Consider the following 25,007-nt stretch of genomic DNA (forward strand, 5'->3'; position numbering starts at 1 on the left):
TGTCCCTTGCTGTTGTCTCAATCAGTTACTATTTAGTGCATTGTTTTCATTCAGTTTCTCAGAAAATTTCCGCTCACATGCACTTACACAAAATATGGCGGAATGTGATCTGAACAGACAGTTTCGACAACACACTCAGTGAGAGGTGTCATGTTATTGTCGTTGCTCACTTGCTCATCGTCGGCCTTGTGATTGTTATGGCGCTGATTTTGAATGTGTGAGTGTGTGTGTGTGTGTGTGTGTGTGTGTGTGTGTGTGTGTGAGTGTGTTTGAGGGAGAGAGAGAGAGAGAGAGAGAGAGAGAGAGAGAGAGATGGAAAGAGGGGTGGGGAGGGAGCCAAGAAAACAGTAGCTTTTTTTCCTGTTACGTTTTTGTATTGTGTTGTTGAGCGTTCCAAACAGTGTTTTGTTGCACAGTGTTGTATTTTCGTTCAGGACGCTCTTTCCCTGTATTATTGCTTTTTTATGTGGTAGTTCTCTTCTATTGTAAGTTTTTGATAGAGACTGTTGCTTTCTCTGAGGATCTTAAGATCAGTCTCCATGTTTTTTGAGTGGTGGTTTTCTTCTATTACATGGTCTGCAAAAGTGGAGTGTGTACTATCAATTCTTAGGGCTCTGACGTGTTCGGAGTACCTCGTTTTGAAATTTCTGCATGTTTGGCCGACGTAGACCGACTGGCATGAACTGCAGGTTAACTGATATACTCCAGCTTTGGAGAATTTGTCTACAGAGGTGTTCTTAGGTCTTAGATTCTTCTGTACTGTGATGCAAGTATTGTACTTCTTAGGCCAGCAGCAGTTAAATTATTATAAATGTTTGCTATTACTTTACAGATATAAAAATTTGACCGACAGAGGATGACACATAGGTGTCGAAACATGTCTGGGTAAATATACAAATAAAATGGTTCAAATGGCTCTGAGCACTATGGGACTTAAGATCTGAGGTCATCAGGCCCCTAGAACTTAGAACTACTTAAACCTAACTAACCTAGGGACATCACACACATCCATGCCCGAGGCAGAATTCGAACCTGCGACCGTAGCAGTCGCACAGTTCCAGACTGAAATGCCTAGAACCGTTCGGCCACAAAAGCTGGCTAATAAAAATAAACTAATTGTGTTTACGTAAAGCTGATTTCCAAAACAACGCAGCAAGAAACGAAATTTTATTTACTGTGTTTCGTATTTCAACGATACGTACACATAATAGCAAGTGAGGCATGCCAGTGGTTACACATATGTCCTATTCGCGAGAAACTGAACTCAATCGCGGCATAGCCATGTTTAAATCTGTTTGCAACTATTACCCCACAAATATTTTGGCTAATTAAGCCTCGTTTTTTTTTTCAGCAAAGTGTCGGCGGATTGCTTACACAAAAGAGATATCGGTATGTTTCTACATTTTACGATCCTTACAGGGTGTACAACTCTAATAAAAATAAGTAACGTTTTGGAAAGACCAACGATGACGTCAAATATGTGACTGATAATTTTTTTTGTGGAGACGTTTATGGGTGATACAGTTATTTCTTTACCGGTATATTGTGTGGCACAATAACATAAAATTCCAAATGATTGGAGCTGCTCAATAATCTATTCTAAAAAACAAAAATAAGGAAATAAGGAGTAACGCTATGGCATCAGAGTATGTTATATCTTCAGAAACAAAGCACCTCATGAAAGCAGGATTGTGGTGACTTGATTCTTAAGTTAACTCTAGGAGCGCTCGGTTTTAACAACAGTTATCTGTACTACTACAGGGCTATTACAAATGATTGAAACGATTTCATAAATTCACTGTAACTCCATTCATTGACATATGGTCACGACACACTACAGATACGTAGAAAAACTCATAAAGTTTTGTTCGGCTGAAGTGGCACTTCAGGTTTCTGCCGCCAGAGCGCTCGAGAGCGCAGTGAGACAAAATGGCGACAGGAGCCGGGAAAGCGTATATTGTGCTTGAAATGCACTCACATCAGTCAGTCATAACAGTGCAACGACACTTCAGGACGAAGTTCAACAAAGATCCACCAACTGATAACTCCATTCGGCGATGGTATGCGCAGTTTAAAGCTTCTGGATGCCTCTGTAAGTGGAAATCAACGGGTCGGCCTGCAGTGAGCGAAGAAACGGTTGAACGCTTGCGGGCAAGTTTCACGCGTAGTCCGCGGAAGTCGACGAATAAAGTAAGCAGGGAGCTAAACGTACCACAGCCGACGGTTTGGAAAATCTTACGGAAAAGGCTAAAGCAGAAGCCTTACCGTTTACAATTGCTACAAGCCCTGACACTCGATGGAAAACCGATGGATCGGTCGTGGTGGAGATCATGATCAGCAATTCATGTCCTGGCCTCCACGCTCTTCCGACTTAACCCCATGCGATTTCTTTCTGTGGGGTTATGTGAAAGATTCAGTGTTTAAACCGCCTCTACCAAGAAACGTGCCAGAACTGCGAGCTCGCATCAACGATGCTTTCGAACTCATTGATGGGGACATGCTGCACCGAGTGTGGGAGGAACTTGATTATCGGCTTGATGTCTGCCGAATCATTAAAGGGGCACATATCGAACATTTGTGAGTGCCTAAAAAAACTTTTTGAGTTTTTGTATGTGTGTGCAAAGCATTGTGAAAATATCTCAAATAATAAAGTTATTGTAGAGCTGTGAAATCGCTTCAATCATTTGTAATAACCCTGTATATAAAGACAAGTCATAGTGTGACGTTGTAGCCAAACCTCTCGAAGAACTCTTCAGCGATTGACTTCACTTTCAGGTACGATACTCCGATACGCGGTTGGGCGGGCACAAGCTATATGGCAGATTTTTTAGCAAAAATCTCGGAAATTTGTTGAGCGATTTAGTTCAAATTTTGAAACAATACTCTAATAAATCTTCGGACGTACATGTAGCCTATGTCTGCCCGTAGGTTTATTAGAGTACATATAGAGTACTAGGTCATAACAAGCATATTTCAAATAGCACCCCATGTCGGCATCCCTTATCGTCCAGCGCTGGGCGTCCTTGAATAGTGTCGCTACTCGCCAAGAGGGTGGGCACACAACATACCATCCGAGCAGGTCTGCAGGGCAACATTTTCAACGTATTTGTGGCAGCAAGGTAAATGAAAAGTCGGGGTGAAGTTTCACAACCTTTATTTGAAAACAGTTCCCAAATGTGCTTGAAATTACGCCCTCCTGCCAGAACTCACGTCGTAGAACGACGCTCGAGTGATTGTCGCACTCTTTCACACACTACTGGAAAAGTGGAAATTGCATCGTAGGCTGCCATAATGCGCGCTATCAGCTCTTCATCAGTAGCAATGGGTGATACATAGTCAACAGTTGGCCCCAGTAGAAAGAATCAGTGGAAATCAAACCGGGTGAATGTGCAGGCCATGCGGCAGGCCCACCGTGCCCTACCACGTTCTCACCAAATGTTTCATCCAGATGCATTCGCGTTGCATGTGCGAAGTGCGCAGGTGCACTATTATTTTGGTACTCCATTCGTTGTCGCACGTTGAGTGGAACATGTTCTAACAACTCTGGCAGAGTTTCTCATAAACAGTATCTGTTTGCGTTCAGTCGCTGTGCGAACATGTATTGACCGACCAGATTATCGCCTACCAAACTGTCCCAGATGTTGACATCGAAGCTATCTTGGTGATCACGAACATAGGCGACGTGCGGATATTTCTGTGCCCACATGTGCTAATTGTGGCTGTTGAACATACCTTGTATCCTCTCGTGTAAATGATGCCTCACCCGTAAAAAGTACATGGTTCAGAAAGTCCAACTGAGTGGAAAACACTAGCAAAAACCACTGACAGAATTATATTCGACGTGGAAAATCGTCTGGGTTAAGGGCGTGAACGCTCCGAAGGCGGTTGGGGATGCAAATCATCTCCATGCCACACACGCCAAATTGCGGAATGACCTACACCCATTTCCCGGGCAACATGCCGCCAGCCTGTTAATGTTGTGTTTTCCAGCAGTGCTAAAGTGTCCTACTCAAGCCCTGGTGTACGCAATGTGCGTTGAAGACCACGTCTGTCAGGGTTTCGCATCTGTAACACAAAATGAATACCCCGGCTTACGAAGTAGGCCTTAAATATACATGTGACATTACGAGAACGTGCCAGTGGTAACTTCAAGTGAAACTGTGTTTAGTGGGGTCCTATGGATGGCAGTAAATGTGCACTCAACGATTCGGAAACGGCTGAACGAACAGACGTTGGCTGCGTGAGCATTTCCATCCGCCGCCCCGTAAGCACAGTACATGTCTCTCCTTTCCTCCCAACAATAGCGCTCCATTTCCTGTCCACTGAACACAAGATTATCGCCTCTTGATTACAAATTGACGCTGGGTGAACCAAACACCTCAATGCGACCAGGTGCTGCCTTCTATGCAACACCTACCTAACAGGCATTTGCACAACCGGAAGTAACGCATTCACGTCCCAGTAAGAGGCGGAAAACCCGTAGCTTTGCCCTGCCAGGAGTGTCAGCAACTACGTGGACTACAGCGTCTACAAATAAAGGTCATAAAACTTCAACCCGTCGTCTCCTTTACCTTGATAACACAAATACATTTAAATCGCTCCTCGATATGCAGTATTTATTCATTCTGAATGTATTTGGGGTGGCCTGTCTACGCTGCATCACCCTTTAAATATATGGGTTGGACAGAAAACATGGAAACATCAAGAGGAATACATGCCTGGACATAAATGGAGATGCTACCCAAGGCTGCAGGTTGCGTTGTATTTAACCACGAATGGCACCCGTGCAGTGTCTTCAGTACGTTGTAAGTGGTCAGAACAGTGTTCTGTGTAGTTTCGGGTGCATTACGTTGCAGCTAAGTGAAATGGAACGGGCAAATTGTTGGTGCTCGTATGATGTATGCTTCCGTAATCAAGAGACAGGATGTGTATTGTGTTTGCCGGCCGCGGTGGCCGTGCGGTTCTGGCGCTGCAGTCCGGAACCGCGGGACTGCTACGGTCGCAGGTTCGAATCCTGCCTCGGGCATGGATGTGTGTGATGTCCTTAGGTTAGTTAGGTTTCAGTAGTTCTAAGTTCTAGGGGACTGATGACCTAAGATGTTAAGTCCCATAGTGCTCAGAGCCATTTGAACCATTTTTTGTATTGTGTTTCAAGAGGCACCCTATCGAAGATTTACTTTGATGAGCCAAAACATTATGACCACTTGCTTAAATCATGTTTGTCCGTGCTTGGAACGAAATTAATCACTGATTCTGCGTATATGGGATACGACAGTTTGTTGCTAGGTTTTTGGAGGTACGTGGCATTAGAAGTCTACGAAAAGGTCATGAAATTCGCGCAAATAACGGGGTTGATAAGTTCTATAAAGAACGGAATTTGACCATGAACGTAAAAAATATAACATATTATACATTAAACAGGTGTTCGCTAGGGGCGATAAAACACTGGAACCAATAACAACTGTAACATACCTCGGAGTGACAGTCGGTAGCGCCCTGAAGTAGAATGGCCATATAAAACTTTTTGTAGGAAAAAGATGTCAGGCTGAGAGGCAATAGAAGAATATTAAAGAAAAGTAAATTATCCACGAAAAAAATGGCATAGAAAACACTAGTTTCAACGATTCTTGAGTATTGTTCATCGTTCTGGGACCGTAATCAGTTTGATTAATATAAGGGAAGACATCCAATGAAGAGCGGTGCAGTCCGTCGAGGAATCGTTTAATCGGCGTGAGAGCGTTACAGAGCTGTCTCATCCATACATCTTGAGGTGGCTTGCGAGGTCTAAGTGTGGCAGTAAATGCTGACAGTACCTTTAATGAATTTTCATAGAATCCCTGTCGTACCGGAATAGCTTTTACCAAGGATTATTAAGACTTAAGAGTGTACTAGTGTGCAATACTTAATTCACATCAAATTAAACATTGGGCACTGATTAGTTAATATGTCATTATACGCCTAAAAACGAACTATTTATGAAGACACATATTCTAAAAGGCTGATTAAAGGTACGAGTTCCATACATCCTGATATTTTAATGACAGAAGGTTCCTTCATAGGAAATCCTGATGCAAGATGAAGGGTTCATTCTGCAAATAATCTCAAGGCTGCGACTTAACCATTCTGCATTTTATTATGAATGCTAATCCAGCAGGCTTTTGCAGGCTAGATTCTATAGTTTCATAAGGATCACACCTATAGGAAGATAATTTGAGGTGTGCTCTGTGGCTAAGTTGAGAGGAGAAACCCCTGGAAATCCAAACGTCCGTGATCCACTCCCATTCCGGTATACAGTTTTTAATCTCCAAGAAAATTTCTTTGCTGTTGACACTTCCGTCCATCGTAAGTACGATTTTTCATTTTGATTTACGAAATGGCTAGCATCACATTTGGCAATTTCTTAATAATTACACAAGTAAACTAAACCATACTTTTATTTCTTTTATTAGGTAATAGCTTAATTACATGATTTTCTGATGCTTAATCCGCATGTAACTTCTGTTTTTTCCATCACACACCATTTTGCCACGTTGTAGCTTTGCTTATAAATTAGAAAACTAGCAAAAGACATGTAATCTTACATGGTAATTGTGTATCCATTAGCTCATATTTCCTTTCTCTCTTTTCCTTAAGACTTGTAACATAGCTTTTAATCCCAGAATTGCGTGTCGTACATATCGCTGAAGTTAGCTACTGTAGTTTCCCGTCGTACTGGTATTCAAACGAGCTTGATACGGTATTCCCATTACATTGATGTCTTGATAAGAGCATACAACCTGTTCTGCACCGACATCACTCGAAAATTCATGGAAATAATCGAGGAGACTTTTCGAAAGGTGACTCTTGATGTTCATTGACCCACCCATATAGCCGCCCGTGTTAGGACGCAGCTTCTAGGATGCGGGCAGGGGCACCGGACCCCGATCGAATCCGCGCAGTGCACCAGTCAGCTTGGATGTGGTTTTTAGGCGGTTTCCCACATCCGACTACATTAATATCGGGTTGGGCACTAAGACCCGCCTCAGTTACACGTTTCGTAAACATTTAGAAAAACGGTCGCACTTTACGTGGATAACACCACTATACATAGACAGTCGCGTTACACATATTCTGTCCCGGACAGGGATGGGGGCGGGGTGGGGGTGGGGGGGGCAACGGGGAGTGGCGACAGGAAGGGCATGAGGTCACCCTTTAAATTAATCACGCCACATCCAACAGTAAGGTTGCAGACCCCGCGCAGATGCGGGACAATGACACAAGGAAAAGAAAGATGACTCTTGATGTTCAACAGCCTAACGTCTTGAAATTTTCCAGATTATTGCCTGCGACAGAAATGTAATGTGAATCTTTTTTACTGCCTAAAAAGTTGGTAAGATGCTACTTGAATAGTATCTATGCTTCCTTCCCATTCACAGTCATTTCTTATTCGAAGTTCCATCAAAAATCATCTTTCGCTTGTCAGGTTCGACAACATTCTTTAAATTTCGCTTCTGATGTGTAAAAATGTAGTAGAGATATTTGAAAAATTCTCTGTTCTTTGAGCGACACTTTCATAAACTGTTTTACAAGGTGAACTTAACTTTTAATGTATAAGGTAACAGAATTTTTTCCGGTCCTCGAGGTTCTAGCGCAAGTAGAAGGAGAGCCCAAGAGCTTGTCGTAGTAGTTCGACTTTCAGGGGTTGTCCTGGGATATATTTTGTGAATTTTGGTCCGAGGGATCCATGACCACCGGCGGATCGGTACGCAGTAATAACGTTATTATGAAATATCCGGTTTGTTATCGCAACCACCCTTGTTTCCGTCAAAGTACCTCTACAACAATGAAGAAGCCTGTATATGCATCTACAAAAACGTACAGCATAAAACAAAGAGTAATGTAACAAACCTCAGATAAAACACGTATATTTCTATCACACTGTGTATAGTACAGCACGTAACAACTGCAGAACTGTTGTCTTACGGGTACTGTTCAAAATGTCCAACACCATGATCACGGCAGAGTGTACAGAGACGTACCATGGACTGTCTTACATACCAAAGAATTCCAGGGGTTTTGTGCCCTAGCAGCCAGGTCAGAGTGAGTATCGAATGGATACTCGTAAACTAGGTAGGCTCTTCGCATACCGCCGGAAGAAGTAGTCCGTTTGTATCATATCTCGCGACCGAGCTCGCTATCAAAAAGGACCACATAGACTAGACCTCTGCCGTCCTAATTATACTTCGTTGTGGTTCCTAACATCAAGAGCAACGCGTGTCGGCGCCTCTTCATGCTGAAACCACATAGCCTGACGAATATCTTCTAGAAACTGTGGCATGGCATATTGAAGGAACAAACTGTAGACGAATTCGTTAATTGTATCAGCAGGCTAGTAAGGTCCAGGCACAAAATCGTCGACAAAACCGGTCCAGACATTTACAGAAAAGTGTGTTTGTATATCAGCACAAGAGTGTGTATGGATATTCGTCAACGCACACGTTGCTATTGCTACTGGACATTCCATGCTCCTCCACACGCCATCCGATGAAGGATGAGTGAGGATGAAACAGTAGTCCATCAACTATAGCGTGGTCTCTCGGGCCTGATAGCGCTGCTTCATTTGCCCTTCTATACATTGTTGACATCTACATCTACGTTATTACTCTGCTGTTCACAATAATGTGTTTGGCAGAGGGTTCAACCATCAAGCTGTCTTTTTGCCGTTCCACTCTCGAGCGCCACGCGGGAAAAAACGAGCACTTAAAATTTTCTGTGTGGGCCCTGATTTCTCTTATTTTATCGAGATGATTATTTATCTCTATGTAGGTGGGTGTCAACAGAAAGTTTTCGCAATCGGAGGAGAAAACTGGTGATTGAAATTTCTTGAGAAGATCATAAATGGTTCAAATGGCTCTGAGCACTATGGGACTTTACATCTGAGGTCATCAGTCCCATAGAATTTAGAACTACTTAAACCTTACTAACCTAAGGACATCACACACATCCATGCCCGTGGCAGGATTCGAACCTGCGACCGTAACGGTCGCGCGGTTCCAGACTGTAGCGCCTAGAACCGCTCGGCACTCCATTGCACAGAATAGACATTAGACCTGTACATCAACAATATAAGGAGTGTGGACAGCATCAGATGTCGAATGATCACATTGAAGGATATGGAGATGTCGTGTACTCGTGCGACATGGTGTTATCGGTACCTGACTGCGTTTCAAAGAGAGCTCATAGTTGGTCTCCATTTGGCTGGCTGGTCGAACCATGCAGATATGCAGGGCTTGTGAGGTGATAGTGGTGCGAAATTGGACTGTATGGAAACGTGAGGGCAGGCATACTTGGGCGTTAAGGTTTCCGTCGACCACGTCTGACCAACATAAGGAGGGATCGATATACAAGTACATCGTAACAGCTTCACATGCGCGCCTGGCATCTGAAAATATGAAAGAACTCCATGAAAGAATTGGTCGAAGACGCAGCAGCTGGACAAGGGATTTCCCGTCACACGCGCGTGCTGTCTTCAGCATCACAACACAGACTGCTGCCTTGGGAGTGATGCTGTGACTGAGCAGTGTCGGTTGCTTAAGAATGGCATCGCACTGCGCTCTGCAATGAAACACAGCTCTGGGCTACCTCGGATGTGCATCGTCGGCGAGTACAGCGGTGGCCTGAGGAGAGGTTTCATCCTTCGAATGTTTTGCACAGACGTAACGATATTAATCACGGTGGCGTGGAGTGAAGAGTCGTTTGGTTTGACTTCAGGTCACTGCCGGTAGAGACTGAGAGATGTCTAACAGCACTACAGTACGTAACGACATCCTGCCTCTTCATGTATCACCTTTCATGCGATAGTATCGTTGTGCCACACAGCCTAATTCTTTGAAAATTTGACTATTTTGTAATCAAAGCAATACCATCACATATCCTTTCAACCCATGAAGTTTCATTTGATTTGCTCCTTACTTTCTGCGTGCGTTGCTTTTTTTATCAGGCAATATGTATCTTTGGTATGTAGTTTTCTTTTTATTTGTCGGAAGATATCTATAACCTATATCTGCACAGTAGAATTATGATTAGCGTTGGAATCGCTGGAACGAAAGCAACAATCTCGTATAATGGTGCTCAACAAGTAAATAAATTTGTTTCTACATCTACATCTGCATGGATACTCTGCAAATCACATTTAAGGGCCTGGCAGAGGGTTCATCGAACCACCTTCACAATTCCCTATTATTCCAATCTCGTACAGCGGGCGGAAAGAACGAACACCAATACTTTTCCGTACGAGCTTTTATTTCCCTTATTTTATCGTGGTGATAGTTTCTCCCTATGTAGGTCTGCGTCAGCATAATATTTTTACATTCGGAGGAGAAAGTTGGTGATTGGAATTTCGTGAGACGATTCCGTCGCAACGAAAAACACCTTTCTTTTAATAATGTCCAGGCCAGATCTCGTATCATTTCAGCGACTCTCTCTCCCATATTTCGTGATAATGCAAAACGTGCTGCCCTTATTTGAACTTTTTCGATGTACCCCGTCAGTTCTATCTGGAAAGGATCCCACAACGCGCAGCAGTATTCTAAAAGAGCCTACACTACAAACATAGTGTAGGCAGTCTCTCTAGTAGATCTGTTATATTTTCTAAGTGTCCTGTCAATAAAACGCAGTCTTTGGTTGGTCTTCCCCACAATATTTTCAATGTCTTCCTTCCACTTTAAGATGTCAGTAATTTTAATTCCTAGGTATTAAGTTGAATTTGCAGCCTTTAGATTAGACTGATTTATCGTGTAACTGAAATTTAACAAACTCCTTTTAGGACCAATGTGGATGACCTCACTCTTTTCGTTATTTAGGGTCAATTACCACTTTTCGCAACATTCAGATATCATTCCTAAATCGTTTTGCAGTTGGTTTTGATCTTCTGATGACATTTTTAGTCGATAAACGACAGTGACATCTAAAAACAACCTATGACGGCTGCTCAGATTGTCTCCCAAATCGTTTACATAAATAAGGAACACCAGAAGGCCTGTAACACTACCTTGGGGAAAATCAGAAATCAGTTTTACTCGATGACTTTCCGTCAGTTACTACGAACTGCGACCCCTCTGACAGGAATTCACAAATCCAGTCACATAACTGGGACGATATTCCATAAATAAGCAATTTCACGACAAGCAGCTTGTGTGGTACAGTGTCAAAAGCTTTCGGGAAATCCAGATATACCGAATCGATCTGAAACCCTTGTCAGTAGCACTCAAAACTTCGTGCGGCAAAATAGCTCGTTGTGTTCCACAAGAAGGATGTTTTCTGTATCCGTGTTGACTGTGCGTCAATAGACCGTTTTCTTCGAGGTAATTCATAGTGTCCGAACACAATATCTGTTCCAGAATCACACTGCATATCGGCGTGAACGATATGGGCCTATAGTTACGTGGATTATTCTTGCTACCTTTCTTGAATATTGGTGTGACCTGTGCATTTGTCCAGTCTTTGGCTACGGATCTTTCGTCGAGCGAACCGTTGTATATGATTATAAAGGATGGAGATAATGCATCAGCATACTCTGAAAGGAACCTAATTGGTATACAGTCTGGACCAGAAGACTTGCTTTTATTAAGTGATTTAAGTTGCTTCAATACTCCGAGGATATTTACCTCTACGTTACTCATGTTGGCGTCTGTTCTTGATTCGAATTCTGGAATATTTACTTCCCCTTCTTTTGTGAAGCCATTTCGGAAGGCTGTGCTTAGTAACTCTGCTTTAGCAGCACTGTCTTCGATAGTAACTCCATTGCAATCGCGCAGAGAAGGCATCGATTGTTACTTGCCGCTAACATACTTCACATTGGACCAAAATCTCTTTGGATTTTCTGGTAGGTTTCGAGACAAAGTTTCGTTGTGGAAACTGTTATAAGGATCTCGCATTGAAGTCCGCGCTAAATTTCGAGCTTCTGTAAGAGATCGCCAATCTTGGTGTAACACATATATTGATTAGAAGTAGGTTTATATTATGTAACTGTATCTGTAATTACGAAGTACGTATTCTTTGTTGATTAAGGTCATTGATTTGCGTCATGAAATTTAAAGTTTTGTAAAGTAGTAAAGTATATACGGAAAAAGCTAAATGATGTTTAAAATAATGAAATTTTATAGTATGTGTATATTTAGAAGAAAAACATTGTATATTGGAAGCTGGTTCATGATTAGGGCACTTGTATTGTAAAATGCAAAAGATGAAGGGAAATCGCTCCGCAACGGAAGTGGCTTGGCGAGATGTAAAAGGTGATTTTGGCGGTCGAACTGGGCGTCTCCTTGGTGTGAACGGTACGCAGTCAGTGGCTAGCCATTGCGCGATACACATCGACTGTGCCAAGAGAGGCAATTGGAAGCCGCTTTGCAAGGAATTTTACCTCGGATGTCGATTTGGTTGTTGCATGGTACTCTCGGCAATTAGGAATGGCTCTAACACATTAAAAATCTGTCGCCAAGAAGAAACTGTATAGAGCATTCAAACATAAAAAGCCGTGAATACAGTTAGCCACCACATCGCCTGCCACCACACCTTCGCCACTGCTCCACCAACTTCATGCATACAGATATGTATCAGAGCATGGACCAGTTAATTTGTGAGAGTGATTTTAATAATAATCCAAGCGCTATAAATTTATGTTTAGAGCCATAACTTTTATCCTGACCATGAAACTATGCAGGCTCCCCTCCTTAGTGTTTATAAAACCGAGTATCCTGTTTCAAACGCACTATTATTGATTATTTATGTTTATGAGATGTGCAAGGACTATTAAAAGTTTTTTACGAAAATACTCTCAACTTATTGCAAAAAGTCGTTTTGCAAAAATCCAGTGCCAGACTGTGTAAATATGACTGTCTAAAATACTTGCTTCACAGGTGATGAAAAAAGGCAAATAAGTTATACTCATTTGAAACTTAATTTAGCTTTGATTACTATCATTAACGAATTTTTGAATTTAATTGAGCTCAGTGTTGAATGCGCACCGTCATCAGGCCACAAGTGGCCCATCGGGACCATCCGACCGCCGTGTCGTCCCTAGATGAGGATGCGGTTAGGAGGGGCGTGTGGTCAGCACACCGCTCTCCCGGTCGTAATGATGGTTTTCTTTGACCGGAGCCGCTACTATTCGGTCGAGTAGCTCCTCAGTTGGCATCACGAGGCTGAGTGCACCCAGAAAAATGGCAATAGCGCATGACGGCCCGAATGGTCACTCATCCAAGTGCCGGCCACGCCCGACAGCGCTTAACTTCGGTGATCTGACGGGAACCGGTGTATCCACTGCGGCAAGGCCGTTGCCCTACAGTCTTGAATAATTTGATTTAAAAATTAAAAATATAAACTATTCATAGTGAAGCTAAAAATTACATTTAGTTGAACTGAATTTTGCTACTGAAATAATCATAGAGTTTGACTAGTGATGCAATATAAGTTTATGGGTCCCCACCATATTCTTCTCATATTAGAAAAGTAATTGGAATATTATTGCTACTAAGGAAATCTGATACATTTCTGTAAATGGGAGCATAAAGAGTGTAATTGTGGTATTATTTATTTTTATTTGTGGTATTTATATGTCAGTTAAGTCAGGACCCCTCCTGGCCAATTTTAGTCCTGCACTTCTTGCTGTAACATTTCAGTAGTGATCCAAGTAACAATCTTGAATGTAGCTCCTACTGGTGTGAGCTTGGTACAAATTTTCATTTCTATCATTACTAATACATGCAGTAATGGTGACTGCTGCTACACAGAGCTCAAATTGCCCCGTGTTTGTTTGTATCCTGTGTACTATTCAAAGGAAAATATTAATGGAAGTAACTTCAATAACTGATATTTAATTCTCTTAAACATATATTTTAAAAAGAATGTGCGTAATTGGGCTGACGACTGTTCGATTTTCCATTCGCATATGAATTTTACTACCTTCATTAACCCCAAATTTAAAGCCTGTTTAGTTTTTCTACTAATTGCACTATATTCAAAATTACAAAAAAATGGCTCTGAGCACTATGGGACTTAACGTCTGAGGTCATCAGTCCCCTAGAACTTAGAACTACTTAAACCTAACTAACCTAAGGACATCACACACATCCAAGCCCGAGGCAGGATTCGAACCTGCGACCGTAGCGGTCGCGCGGTTCCAGACTGTAGCGCCAAGAACCGCTCGGCCACACGAGCCGGCTCAAAATTACAGTCCGATACCTTCATTCATTAGGCAAACACGCGGTCAAAATTTCCCAAATTTTCTCAGAGCGTAACATTAGATTGTGTCACGGCAGGTTAGTGTTACACGTGACTTTTCCTATGACAGGACTTAACGTTCGGTAGTTACGGAAGAGTGACGTATAACAAACTAGTTTTATACGTGGGGCTAGGTGGCAGGACATTCGTCAGTTTTAATCACTACTTTTTTTTGGGTTGGGTTGGGTTGGGTTGTTTGGGGAAGGAGACCAGACAGCGAGGTCATCGGTCTCATCAGATTAGGGAAGGATGGGGAAGGAAGTCGGCCATGCCCTTTCAAAGGAACCATCCCGGCATTTGCCTGGAGCGATTTAGGGAAATCACGGAAAACCTAAATCACGATGGCCGGACGCGGGATTGAACCGTCGTCCTCCCGAATGCGAGTCCAGTGTCTAACCACTGCGCCACCTCGCTCGGTCTACTTTTTTTTTTTTTTTTTTTTTTTTTTTTTTTTTTTTTTTTTTTTTTTCCCTGTACTGTATTTCGATTCCCCCCAAAGGGGGCGGGCTGGCAGCAGCTTATTACGCTGCTCTGCAGCCTACAGAATTTTTAAAATGTAAGGAGAAGTTAAGAAACAATAAAAGCAGGCGATAAAACGGGGACTTAAATTGTAAAATGGCTGATTAATTGGGAAAGTTAAAACATAAAGCAAAGGGTTGGCAAAGCGAATAAAATACACAGGATGCAGACAGGTAACATAGTAGACAGACAATTAAAAAACATGGCGAGAGTATGGTTTCTGTTCGCAAGAGATATAAAATCACACCCAGCGACAGTATGATGGCCGTTCGCAACACTTCGGAAAAGATACACAACACTGAACACTCACTGTAAACACTGCACTAAAATATCGGCACAAAGAGGATTCACTAGAATTTTTTTTTTCTTTATTGTATTTCAATTCCCCATCGGGTCAGGCTGGCAGCAGCATATGCGCTGCTCTTCAGCCGAAAGACATAGAACAAAACAAGAGAAGACATTTAAAAACAGCAAAGGAGAGAATAAGGTGAACATAGATATAAAAAAGGGGGAACATCATGGAAGGCAATAGACAAAAAACGGGGTGACTGTAAAATGGAGATAAAAAAAACTGTTTAAAAGTACCACACACAAACAGCCACACACTGCGACGATGAAAAGAACACAAGGCACAGTATGACAGGAGCATAAAGGTAGCGACGGATGGCATAGCACATAACGTAACACTGACGGCGAACCTCAAGGCAGTACACAATTAAAATCACACATCTTGACGCACACGAGAAACAGCACTAAACACAACACTGATGTGGCACACTGATGATGATCAATACAGAGGATCTGCCAGGTGCTAGGAGATGAGGGAGACCTCAAGAAGGGAGGGAGGGGAAGAGATGGGGGAGGGGAGCGGGGGGCGCGCGGAAGAGGGCCAGGTAGGGAGGGATGTGGGAAGGAGAGAGGCAAGTATGGGGTGCAGGGTCTCAGGGGAGGGGGGGGGGGGACGGAGGAAAATCCGCTCTGGGAGAAGGAGGACAGAGGGAAAGGGGGCCCTGGGGAGGGGGGGGGGAAACAAGACCAGGTTTTAGTTGGAAGGAAGGGTAGATGTCACGGCGAAGTTCGTCATCTGGGAGGGGGAGGCGTTGGAAATTGCCCTGATGAAGGAGATTGAGGGTGTGGAGGTGGAGAGAGGGAGGGATACAGCGATAGAGGCGCAGCAACGGGCGGGGGGGTGGAGAGGAAGGAGGAAACCAGAGGGTGGGGGGGGGATCAAGCCTGCGAACAATGTAAAGGATGCGGAGATGTTGGAGGAACAGGAGGAGGTGGGGGAATGGGATCAGTTCATACAGGAGCCGTGTGGGGGAAGGATGGCGGACATGGAAGGCAAGGCGGAGCACATGGCGTTCAAGGATTTGGAGGGCTTTGTAAAAGCGGGTGGGGGCGGAGATCCAGGCGACGCTGGCATAACAGAGGATAGGACGGATGAGGGATTTGTAGGTGTGAAGGATGGTAGAAGGATGCAATCCCCATGTCCGAGGATTCACTAGAATATAGTTCAGAACGTAAATATTGGTCGTAAAACAAGTGTAAGACAAGTACTGAATATCCAGCGCCGCGAACTTGCAACAGGTCAGGTGAAATAATTAATAGATTACTTTATAGGCCTTAAAAAATAGAATATAAAGTGTTAACAAAATTAAAATTGATACAAGGACTACAGTAGGTCAGAATGAGGTAGACGAAAAAGTACCTAATGGGAAATACGAGAAATAGAACCTGAATATGATGACACCTTAGAACAAATAGCGGAAAACCAATGAATATGACCGAATTGATAAAAATGTTGTCTGTAAAAATTACAGCACAAGGTCATCAAATTAAACCACAAGGTAGTGAAAACAGTAAACAGATCGAAAAAGTAGACTTAAAAATAGGCGTTATAAACAGTGCAATCAAGGAATTAAAAACTGAGATACATACTATCAAAAATAATGTCGCTACTATGCAGGGACAGATTAACAACATCAACGATAGATTCGATGCAGAAATAACGAAAATTCAAGATACTGTAAAACCTTTGGTGATAACAAAAGTTGATGAAAGTGTTTTCGACCTCAAAACCGAATTAATGAGCAAATGTAACACCGAAATTTCTCAGTTGAGACAAGCGGTGAACGACACAGAAAGGGAACTAAGTAAACAAGTGGCATCATGCGAATAGAAGTGTGAGCAGACCACTTCAAAAAGTCAAGGTAAAGCGAGTGACCTTGAACGGAAAATAAGAGAAAAACCGAATTATGCCACTGGTAGGATAATTTGTAGCAAACTGATGGAGGACGAAGAACGATTCGATCGGGCAAAAAGACATAATGGATGGCACACATTAGATTTTTTGAAAAACTGTGAAAGGAATTTTCTTGATTATGTAACGGACCAGGAAAAGATCAATGAAGTTATTATCGCTTTGGCAGGTGATACAAAAAGATGGGAACTAAATCTCCACAGGGAAGAAATGTCATTTGAAGAATTTAAAGCCGGCCGCGGTGGTCTAGCGGTTCTAGGTGCTCAGTCCGGAACCGCGGGACTGCTACGGTCGCAGGTCGAATCCTGCCTCGGGCATGGGTGTGTGTGATGTCCTTAGGTTAGTTAGGTTTAAGTAGTTCTAAGTTCTAGGGGACTGATGACCACAGATGTTAAATCCCATAGTGCTCAGAGCCATTTGAACCAAGAATTTAAAATAAAAATTTATAGAGGAATACTGGTCAGAACAAAAACAGTACTGCCTATGGCGGGAATTTATCATGGCCAGATTATATGACAACAGAAGAAAGAGCTTCGTGAAAGAATTCTGCGAAATGTGGTTTCGAAAATTGACACACTTGAGAAATAGACGAACAGAATCCGAAATAGTGTGGGAATCATGGATAAAGTTCCTGGAGGATTCAAAACGTTATGTGGGAAGTAGGCAAAAAGCTTCTCGTCGTTTTTTGGAAAGAGTGGTAGACGAGGACCACTGGAGAGGAAACCGTGATTATCGCCAAAACAATAACATCCGGAGTAGGGAAAATCCTGAGCATCATGAGCAAAATGAAAGTGAATATTACCGAGTAAATATGATACAGAGAGGTAGAGGCAAGGGTCGCGATAACACGTCATTTCGCGATAGACGATTTGCGTCGCGAAATTTTCAAAACCGAAATGATTCGGAAAACTAAGGCCCACGTGTTTTACGGGCCAGATTCACGCAGACAAATATAAAGGGCCCGAACTAAAGAAATCATACCGGCTGAAGCAAAGTGAATGTTAGGCATGAGCAAAAGGCTGAGCTGTGTCACAAGGCGGTGTGCACAGAACCACAGATGATGGCATGTATGAGTTACATACGGGAGAACATGCGGCACGCTGTAGCATGCAAACTAAGCCACCGCGTACATTGAACTTGGCGGAGCTATCAGCTGCCCAACGTGCGGCTGTAGTAACGACAGTAGGAAGAGATGGCGTTGCGAGGGAATTCAGTGGACCTGTTCCCGTAGGGAATATCACCAAAATGAAAAGAGAATTGGACATGTTATTAAGTAAAAGTGAAAAGACAGACAATTTGCGCATCAGGGAGTCTCCAGGGATCGGATAAGGGCGTGACGATTTGTTCTACAGTATAAAGCAATATGAGAGGGACAACTTTGAAAAGGGTTATAAGACCAGAGATTTAATAAAAGAGAGAAACGAAAGTGGAAACGTCAGAAAGAGGACGTTGTCTGAAAATGAAAAGGAGGTGGAAGTAGTTAACGCTGCACAAGATGCACGAGCAGCAATTACAGAGGAACAGGTTGGTAAGAGAAAGGAAGGCACCACGCAAAGCATGCGACCTGCCGATGTTATAGAAATTGGTGCAAAAAATAGAAACATGGTCGGTATCAACAGGGATATGGAGGAGAATGAAATCCTTAATAGTGTGGATGAAATGATCCTGGCTGATGAAAAACTCGAAACAAGTAAATATTCTTAATAATCATGAGAATATAGACTCAGGTGAACATATGTGAACCACTGAAATCCAAGACGATTATATGAAATATGAAGTTAAAGTTGATGTCATCCAAAGTGATATTAAATAAGCGCCTGTGACCGAAAATGAAATAGAAATTTTGGGAAAGTATCGAAAAATTGAATATAAGAAAACTCCAGACCCAGAATGAGATTTTCACTCTGCAGCGGAGTGTGCGCTAATATGAAACTTCCCGGCAGATTAAAACTGTGTACCAGACCGAGACTCGAACTCGGGACCTTTGCCTTTCGCGGGCAAGTGCTCTACCAACTTTTCTTTTTATTGAACAAACTGATAGTAAATATACATACACAAAGCAACAGCTCTTCAAGGTACCAGTTAAACATATACAAATGAGTGTTAGGTAAACAAATTATTAGAATAACATGAAATAGAACAAAATATAACATATCCTGTTTTCTTCCTTTTTTTTATTTTTTTTAATAATCTTTATTGAACAAACTAAAAGTATATATATATGTATATATATATATATATATATATATGTATATACTATGCAAGAGTTCTTCAAGCTACTATTTAAACACATACAAATGACTGTTAGTTAAACAAAAAAATATTAAAAAAACATAAATTACAACAAAATATAACATATTCTGTCTTCTTCCTTTTTTTTCGGCCGATGCATGAGAACGTGGATACGGATGTTGCATCATGTGACAGGTAGGCATGGCACACCCCAACTTTGAGGGGGGTCAAGGAAGACGCTGCGGAGATAACCGGCAAAAGTTTGTCGGTAAGATGGTTTTCGGGTGAGGGTGCTATGCGCGGTCACAACTTTGTACCAGAAGTCAAGGACTGTATGCGGACCACTCTGAAACAGGTATTCTAAAGCCTGTCCTCGAAACCAGATTAGGGTATGGTGCTTAGCAAAAGGGTAGTGAAATGTCTGGGGCAACAACAGGAAATCCGGGGTTAACGTCGTTGGCGGGGCACGGAAGTAAAAGCCCACGATTCGTTGGATGAGGAGCCATACGTTTTGTTTCAGGGGGCACGTAAGACGGTGCTTGTCGGTGTCCTCGAGCTGACAGTCAGGGCCGAGTGGGGAGGTGGCCAGTCCTATGCGATAAAGTCGACTATTAGTCGGGAATTTTCCATAGACTAAAACATACCAGAATGGAGACACAGACCACGGTAAAAAGGGTGCATGCACACACCCCCAAACCGTTTGCCAGTTAATGTCAGGATGCAGTAGCACCATGGGGTCGCAAGGGTTGGGCAGCATAAACAAACGATAATAATCTTTTGTACGGGGAGGACGGGTGACTGGAAGATCGGCCCGAACGTAGCTGAATTCTATGAAACAATTGGCGACGTGGTACAATAATGGAGAAATAGGTGCCACATTGATCGGTGGATCGAGAGAAGCTGGTCGGAGGATATCTAAGAGACTGCGCGTTAAGGACGGGACCGGCTCCTGCCAGTGCCGCAACAGAGTGTGGACAAAGAGTGCAGAAGATCGTGCCCGCACGTTGACGAGTCCCAGGCCACCTTTAGCAGGAGGCAGTGTTAGAGTGTTGTAGCGGACTTTTAAAAGTTCCTCTGCTGACACGAAATATCCAAAGGCTGATTGGATGCGGCGGCCAACGAGTAACGGCATTTGGGGGGGGGGGGGGGGGGTCTGGGCGACGGGTACCAGTTTAGGGGCGACATACATGTTGACATAGGACACACGTTGGAGTTGGTTAAAGTTACAGTGCACTTGACCGTGGACATGGTGCCGAATCGACTGCAAAAGCCGCCGGTAAGCCAGGGCCACTGTGCGGTGTGTGGAGCTCGGAAATTCGATACCCAAGTACCGGTGGTACTGACTGGGAGTGGGGTCGGCACCGCAGCCGGAAGGCCGCGCCCAATGTGCATCATAGTCGATTTACGGACATTAATAATGCTACCAGAAAGACGTCCATACTGGTGGATCCATTGGATGGCGTCATTGAGTTCTGTGGAGGAGCAGGTGAGAAAGAGGAGGTCGTCCGCATAAGCCCTGCAGTGAAAGGTGTAGTCACGCAAAGTGAGATCCTGCAGTCTAGAGGTAAGACCAGTGATGAGGGGCTCAAGTACAATGGCATATAGTAAAGTAGACATAGGGCATCCTTGACACACAGAGCGGCGTATAGGAATCGGTCCTACAAGCCTCCCATTGACTTGGACCATCGAGACAGCGGGAAGTAGTAACCGACGAATGGCATCGACAAAATGTAATGGGAACCCCATACGTGTAGCCACCATGAGGAGGAATGGGTGTCGAACGCGATCAAAGGCACTCGTGAAATCGACGGATACCAGTGCTGCACGAAGGCGACAAACCGACGCCAGTGCGATGAGGTCACGGCATTCTCCTAGGGCTGTTTGTAAGGTGGTCCCACAACCACGTGCAGTCTGTTCCGGTGAAAGGACCGTAGGTAAGACGGTGAGTATGCCCGCTGCTAAGAGGCGTGCATAGATTTTATAGTCTGCATTCAGTAGTGTAAGGGGGCGATATACAGAGACATGAGACCCTTCCTTTGGCTTAGGCACAGGTAGAAGAATGCCAGTGACGAATTCAGGTGGAATTGGGAAGGACGGAGTAAAGAGTTCCTGAATCATTTCCGTCCAACGAGGAAGCATTAACGTGGTGAACGCCCGGTAAAACTGCACTGGGAGACCATCTGGTCCTGGTGATTTGTTCTTGGCCCCTTTGTTGATCGCATCTACCACCTCTTCTGCGGTGACTGCAGACATCATGGACGTTGACTCCGCGACGGTGAGGATCCGATCAGGGGAAGGACGGAGATCATCGGGAATTGTCGTTGCCATCGGTTCATCATCATAAAATTGGCGATAATGTTCAGCAAAGGCAGACACCACTGCCGCCTGTGTTGTGTGGTGAACAACATCGGAGGTCGTGGTGTTGGGGACGAAAAGTCGACGTCGACGACTGTGGTCGGATGTGGCATGGATTGTGGATGGGGTTTCGTCGTGGAGGAGGTCATGTCGTCGGGAACGCACCACGACACCATCCAGTCGTGCACGTTGGAGAGAGAGGAGACGAGCTTCAGTACGCTGTCGTTCCCTATGGGTGTCAGTGGTGGAGGGAGCGCATCGAGCTCACGGAGGACGGCGTAGTGAAAATTTGTGGTGCCCTGATGCCATGCTGCTGCTTCCTTGCCACATTGCATGAAGATCTTTCTGATCGCAGGTTTGGCACATTTGAGCCACCAATGGAACGTGGATGTGTACTGCGGGAGGCGTCTTCCGCAAGACGCCAATGTAGTGGCAATATATTGTCGACAGTGTGGATCATTAAGGAGGGAGGTATTAAGCTTCCAATAACCTCTGCTGCGCCACACTGACTGGGGTGGCAGAGCCAGGGAGCAAATGACGGCGCAGTGGTCCGAAAATGCAAGGGGCCATCGTTTAGCTTGGGCGACTTCATTGCCAAGGTGGGCAGAGACATAAAACCGGTCCAGTCTGCTCGCAGAATGTGCTGTATAATGGGTAAAACCGGGGGTATTGCCACGAATTTTTTCCCAAACGTCCACTAGATGAAAATCTTCGATTAAGGTGAGCAGCGCCTGGCATGGCGAATAACCAGGCATTTGGTCCTGTGGATGGAGGACGCAGTTGAAATCGCCTCCCATGATAAGGAGATCATAGCGTCCAGAAAACAGGGGCGCCACGTCATGTCCGAAGAAAGTGGGCCGTTGCCGACGGTTCGTGGAGCCAGACGGAGCGTAGATATTGATGACGCGCGTGTCGAAGATGGTAACAGCCATGCCCCTTCCACAGGGAAGGATTGTCGTGTCCTTGAGTGGGATTCCTTCGCGTATGTAGAAAGCCACTCCACGCCCTGATTTATCTCATGTGGACGTGTATGAGTCGTAGCCGTAGACTGGTGGTAGTGTGGCAACGCGTACTTCCTGAAGAAGGGCGACGTCGACGTCAGAGGCCCGAAGCATGTCACATAGGAGTTGCAGCTTGGGTGCAGTGCCGATCATGCTGATGTTCAGTGTGGCGAACCGGTACGTTTGTTTCAGTGGTGGTGGACGCGCATCTACCATCACCAAGGGAAGTATGAGGAGGGTACCGACAAGAAGTCCCGTCCCATCAGCTGCAGTGCCTCGCTTTTGATGTTAGCAAGCAGCCTTGTCCGGCGGAGGTAACTCATCCGGAGGAGGGGGCGTATCTTCCTCAATGTCGTCGGCCCGTGCTCCTGCGCCGTGGGTCTGTCCAATGTCCATGGGAACTGGGTCGTGGTGAGAGAGATCTGGAGTTGTCGGCGGGGAGACAAGCGTCTCAACCTGCGCACCGATCGTTACATTGTGCGTGGCGACCTTCATTGTGGTCCCGTCCTGCGAAACGTCTTGTTCATCGTGAAAGTTGTCCGCCGACCTCTGCGTGGAAATGTCGGCTGGTTGGGTGTCGTCTTCGTCGTCGCGGGTGGCGACGCTTTGAGAGCCCATGGGTGAACGGCGGCGGCGTTTGCGCCTACGTGGCGAGCGTTGTTTGCGCACGTGTTCCTCAGTGTCGGACGACGGCAAGGAGGAGCGTCGACCTGGTTCGAAGGCGTCGGTGGGTACAATGAAATTGTTAAACAGGTGTTGTGAAGAAGTACTGTTCTCCTCAGCGTCCGGTGTGGGAGCCTGTTCGGCGGGAAGGTTGTCAGGTTGGACGTCCGCACCGTCCATAGGTGACTGGGACGGTGAGACGTGCCGATCGGAAGGACCGGGTGACGGACTGGACGAAACTGTAGACGTGGCAAGAGCCGCTGCGTAAGTGACCGGTAGGGCGGTCATGGTTGGTGTGACGGTCGCTTCCGACAACGGGAGCTACGCGACACGTCGTTGAATGCATTCAGACCGTAGGTGACCTTCTTTCCCGCAACCGGAACAGGTCCGAGGTTGGCCGTCGTGCATTATAATGGCACGGCAGCCTCCGATATGTAGATAGGGAAGCATGTGTTTCTGCAACTCGATGCGGACCTGTCTAACACCGTTTAAAACGGGATAGGTTTGAAATTGTACCCATCGTTCGGCACCATCTTCGAGAACGTTGCCATAGGGATGGAGCGCCTCGATGACGACGTCTGCAGGTAGTTCGAACGGCAGCTCGAAGATCCTTATCGTCAGTGTGCCGAGACCTGCGTGATCGATTGTAACGGGTCCGACGTTGCCGTCGGAATGACAGAAGAGCAGTCCAAGTTTTGCCTCTTGAAGCACCTTGTCGCACGCCGTATCGTTGATTATTTTGACGTAGACGGTACTGCTAACTATGGACAAGTGGAAACCAATTGGATCCGTTGGTGGTATTTTAACTTCATCGCGAATAAATCGTTCTACCTCCAGGGCCTTGGGTCGGGCGAAGTCGGAACAAAAGTTGAAACGTAATGTCTTCCTCCGATAGTTGTGCGCCATGGTGGTCTAGAAGGGAAAAATGGCACTTACAGCGGCCGAAGTATACACAAACACACCGTGCGCGCCTCCCCCTTCAGCGCTCTGGCGCGAGACCGCCTCGCAGCAGTGCCGGCGGCAGACTGCCATCTGAGCTACCCAAACATTATTTAATTTTATTTATGGTATTTATATTTCAGTTAAGTCAGAACCCCCTCATGGCCAATTTTAGTACTGCACTTCTTGCAGTAACATTTCAGTACTGCTTCAAATAATAATCTTGAGTGTAGCTCTTACTAGTGTAAGTTTGGTACAAATTTTTCTTCCTATGATTCCTAGTACGTTCAGTATTGGTGAGAGCTGCTACTCCCAGCTCAGAGTGCCCTGTGTCCGTTTGTATCCTGTGTACTATTCAAAGGAAAATATTGATGACCCGGGTTCCCGGGTTCGATTCCCGGCGGGGTCAGGGATTTTCTCTGCCTCGTGATGACTGGGTGTTGTGTGCTGTCCTTAGGTTAGTTAGGTTTAAGTAATTCTAAGTTCTAGGGGACTGACGACCATAGATGTTAAGTCCCATAGTGCTCACAAGGGAACCTCCCCATCGCACCCTCCTCAGATTTAGTTATAAGTTGGCACAGTGGATAGGCCTTGAAAAACTGAACACAGATCGATCGAGAAAACAGGAAGAAGTTGTGTGGAACTATGAAAAAATAAGCAAAATATACAAACTGGGTCGTCCATGTGCAATAATAAGGGCAATGTGAGACGAGGAGAGCCGTGGTCCCGTGGTTAGCGTGAACAGCTGCGGAACTAGAGGTCTTTCGTTCACATCTTCC

The 25,007-nt window shown here is 44.7% G+C and overlaps 2 protein-coding genes and 1 pseudogene across 2 annotated transcripts in view; 1 reads left to right on the forward strand and 2 right to left on the reverse strand.

Moving 5' to 3' along the window:
* LOC124555515 (FMRFamide receptor) overlaps positions 1-25,007 on the reverse strand; it is a 721,972-nt gene that overhangs the window by 311,577 nt on the left and 385,388 nt on the right. The gene's annotated exons all lie outside the window — the stretch shown is intronic.
* On the reverse strand, positions 13,201-13,318 carry LOC124556942 (annotated as a pseudogene).
* Positions 18,641-25,007, forward strand: part of LOC124556226 (leucine-rich repeat extensin-like protein 3) — a 32,230-nt gene continuing 25,863 nt past the window's right edge. Inside the window, exon 1 of the mRNA XM_047130216.1 lies at positions 18,641-18,728. Coding sequence (XP_046986172.1) covers positions 18,641-18,728 — 88 coding nt within the window. The remainder of the gene's footprint in view (positions 18,729-25,007) is intronic.

This window comes from Schistocerca americana, chromosome X, assembly GCF_021461395.2.
Source record: "Schistocerca americana isolate TAMUIC-IGC-003095 chromosome X, iqSchAmer2.1, whole genome shotgun sequence".
In the NCBI taxonomy this organism is placed as follows: Eukaryota; Metazoa; Arthropoda; class Insecta; order Orthoptera; family Acrididae; genus Schistocerca; species Schistocerca americana.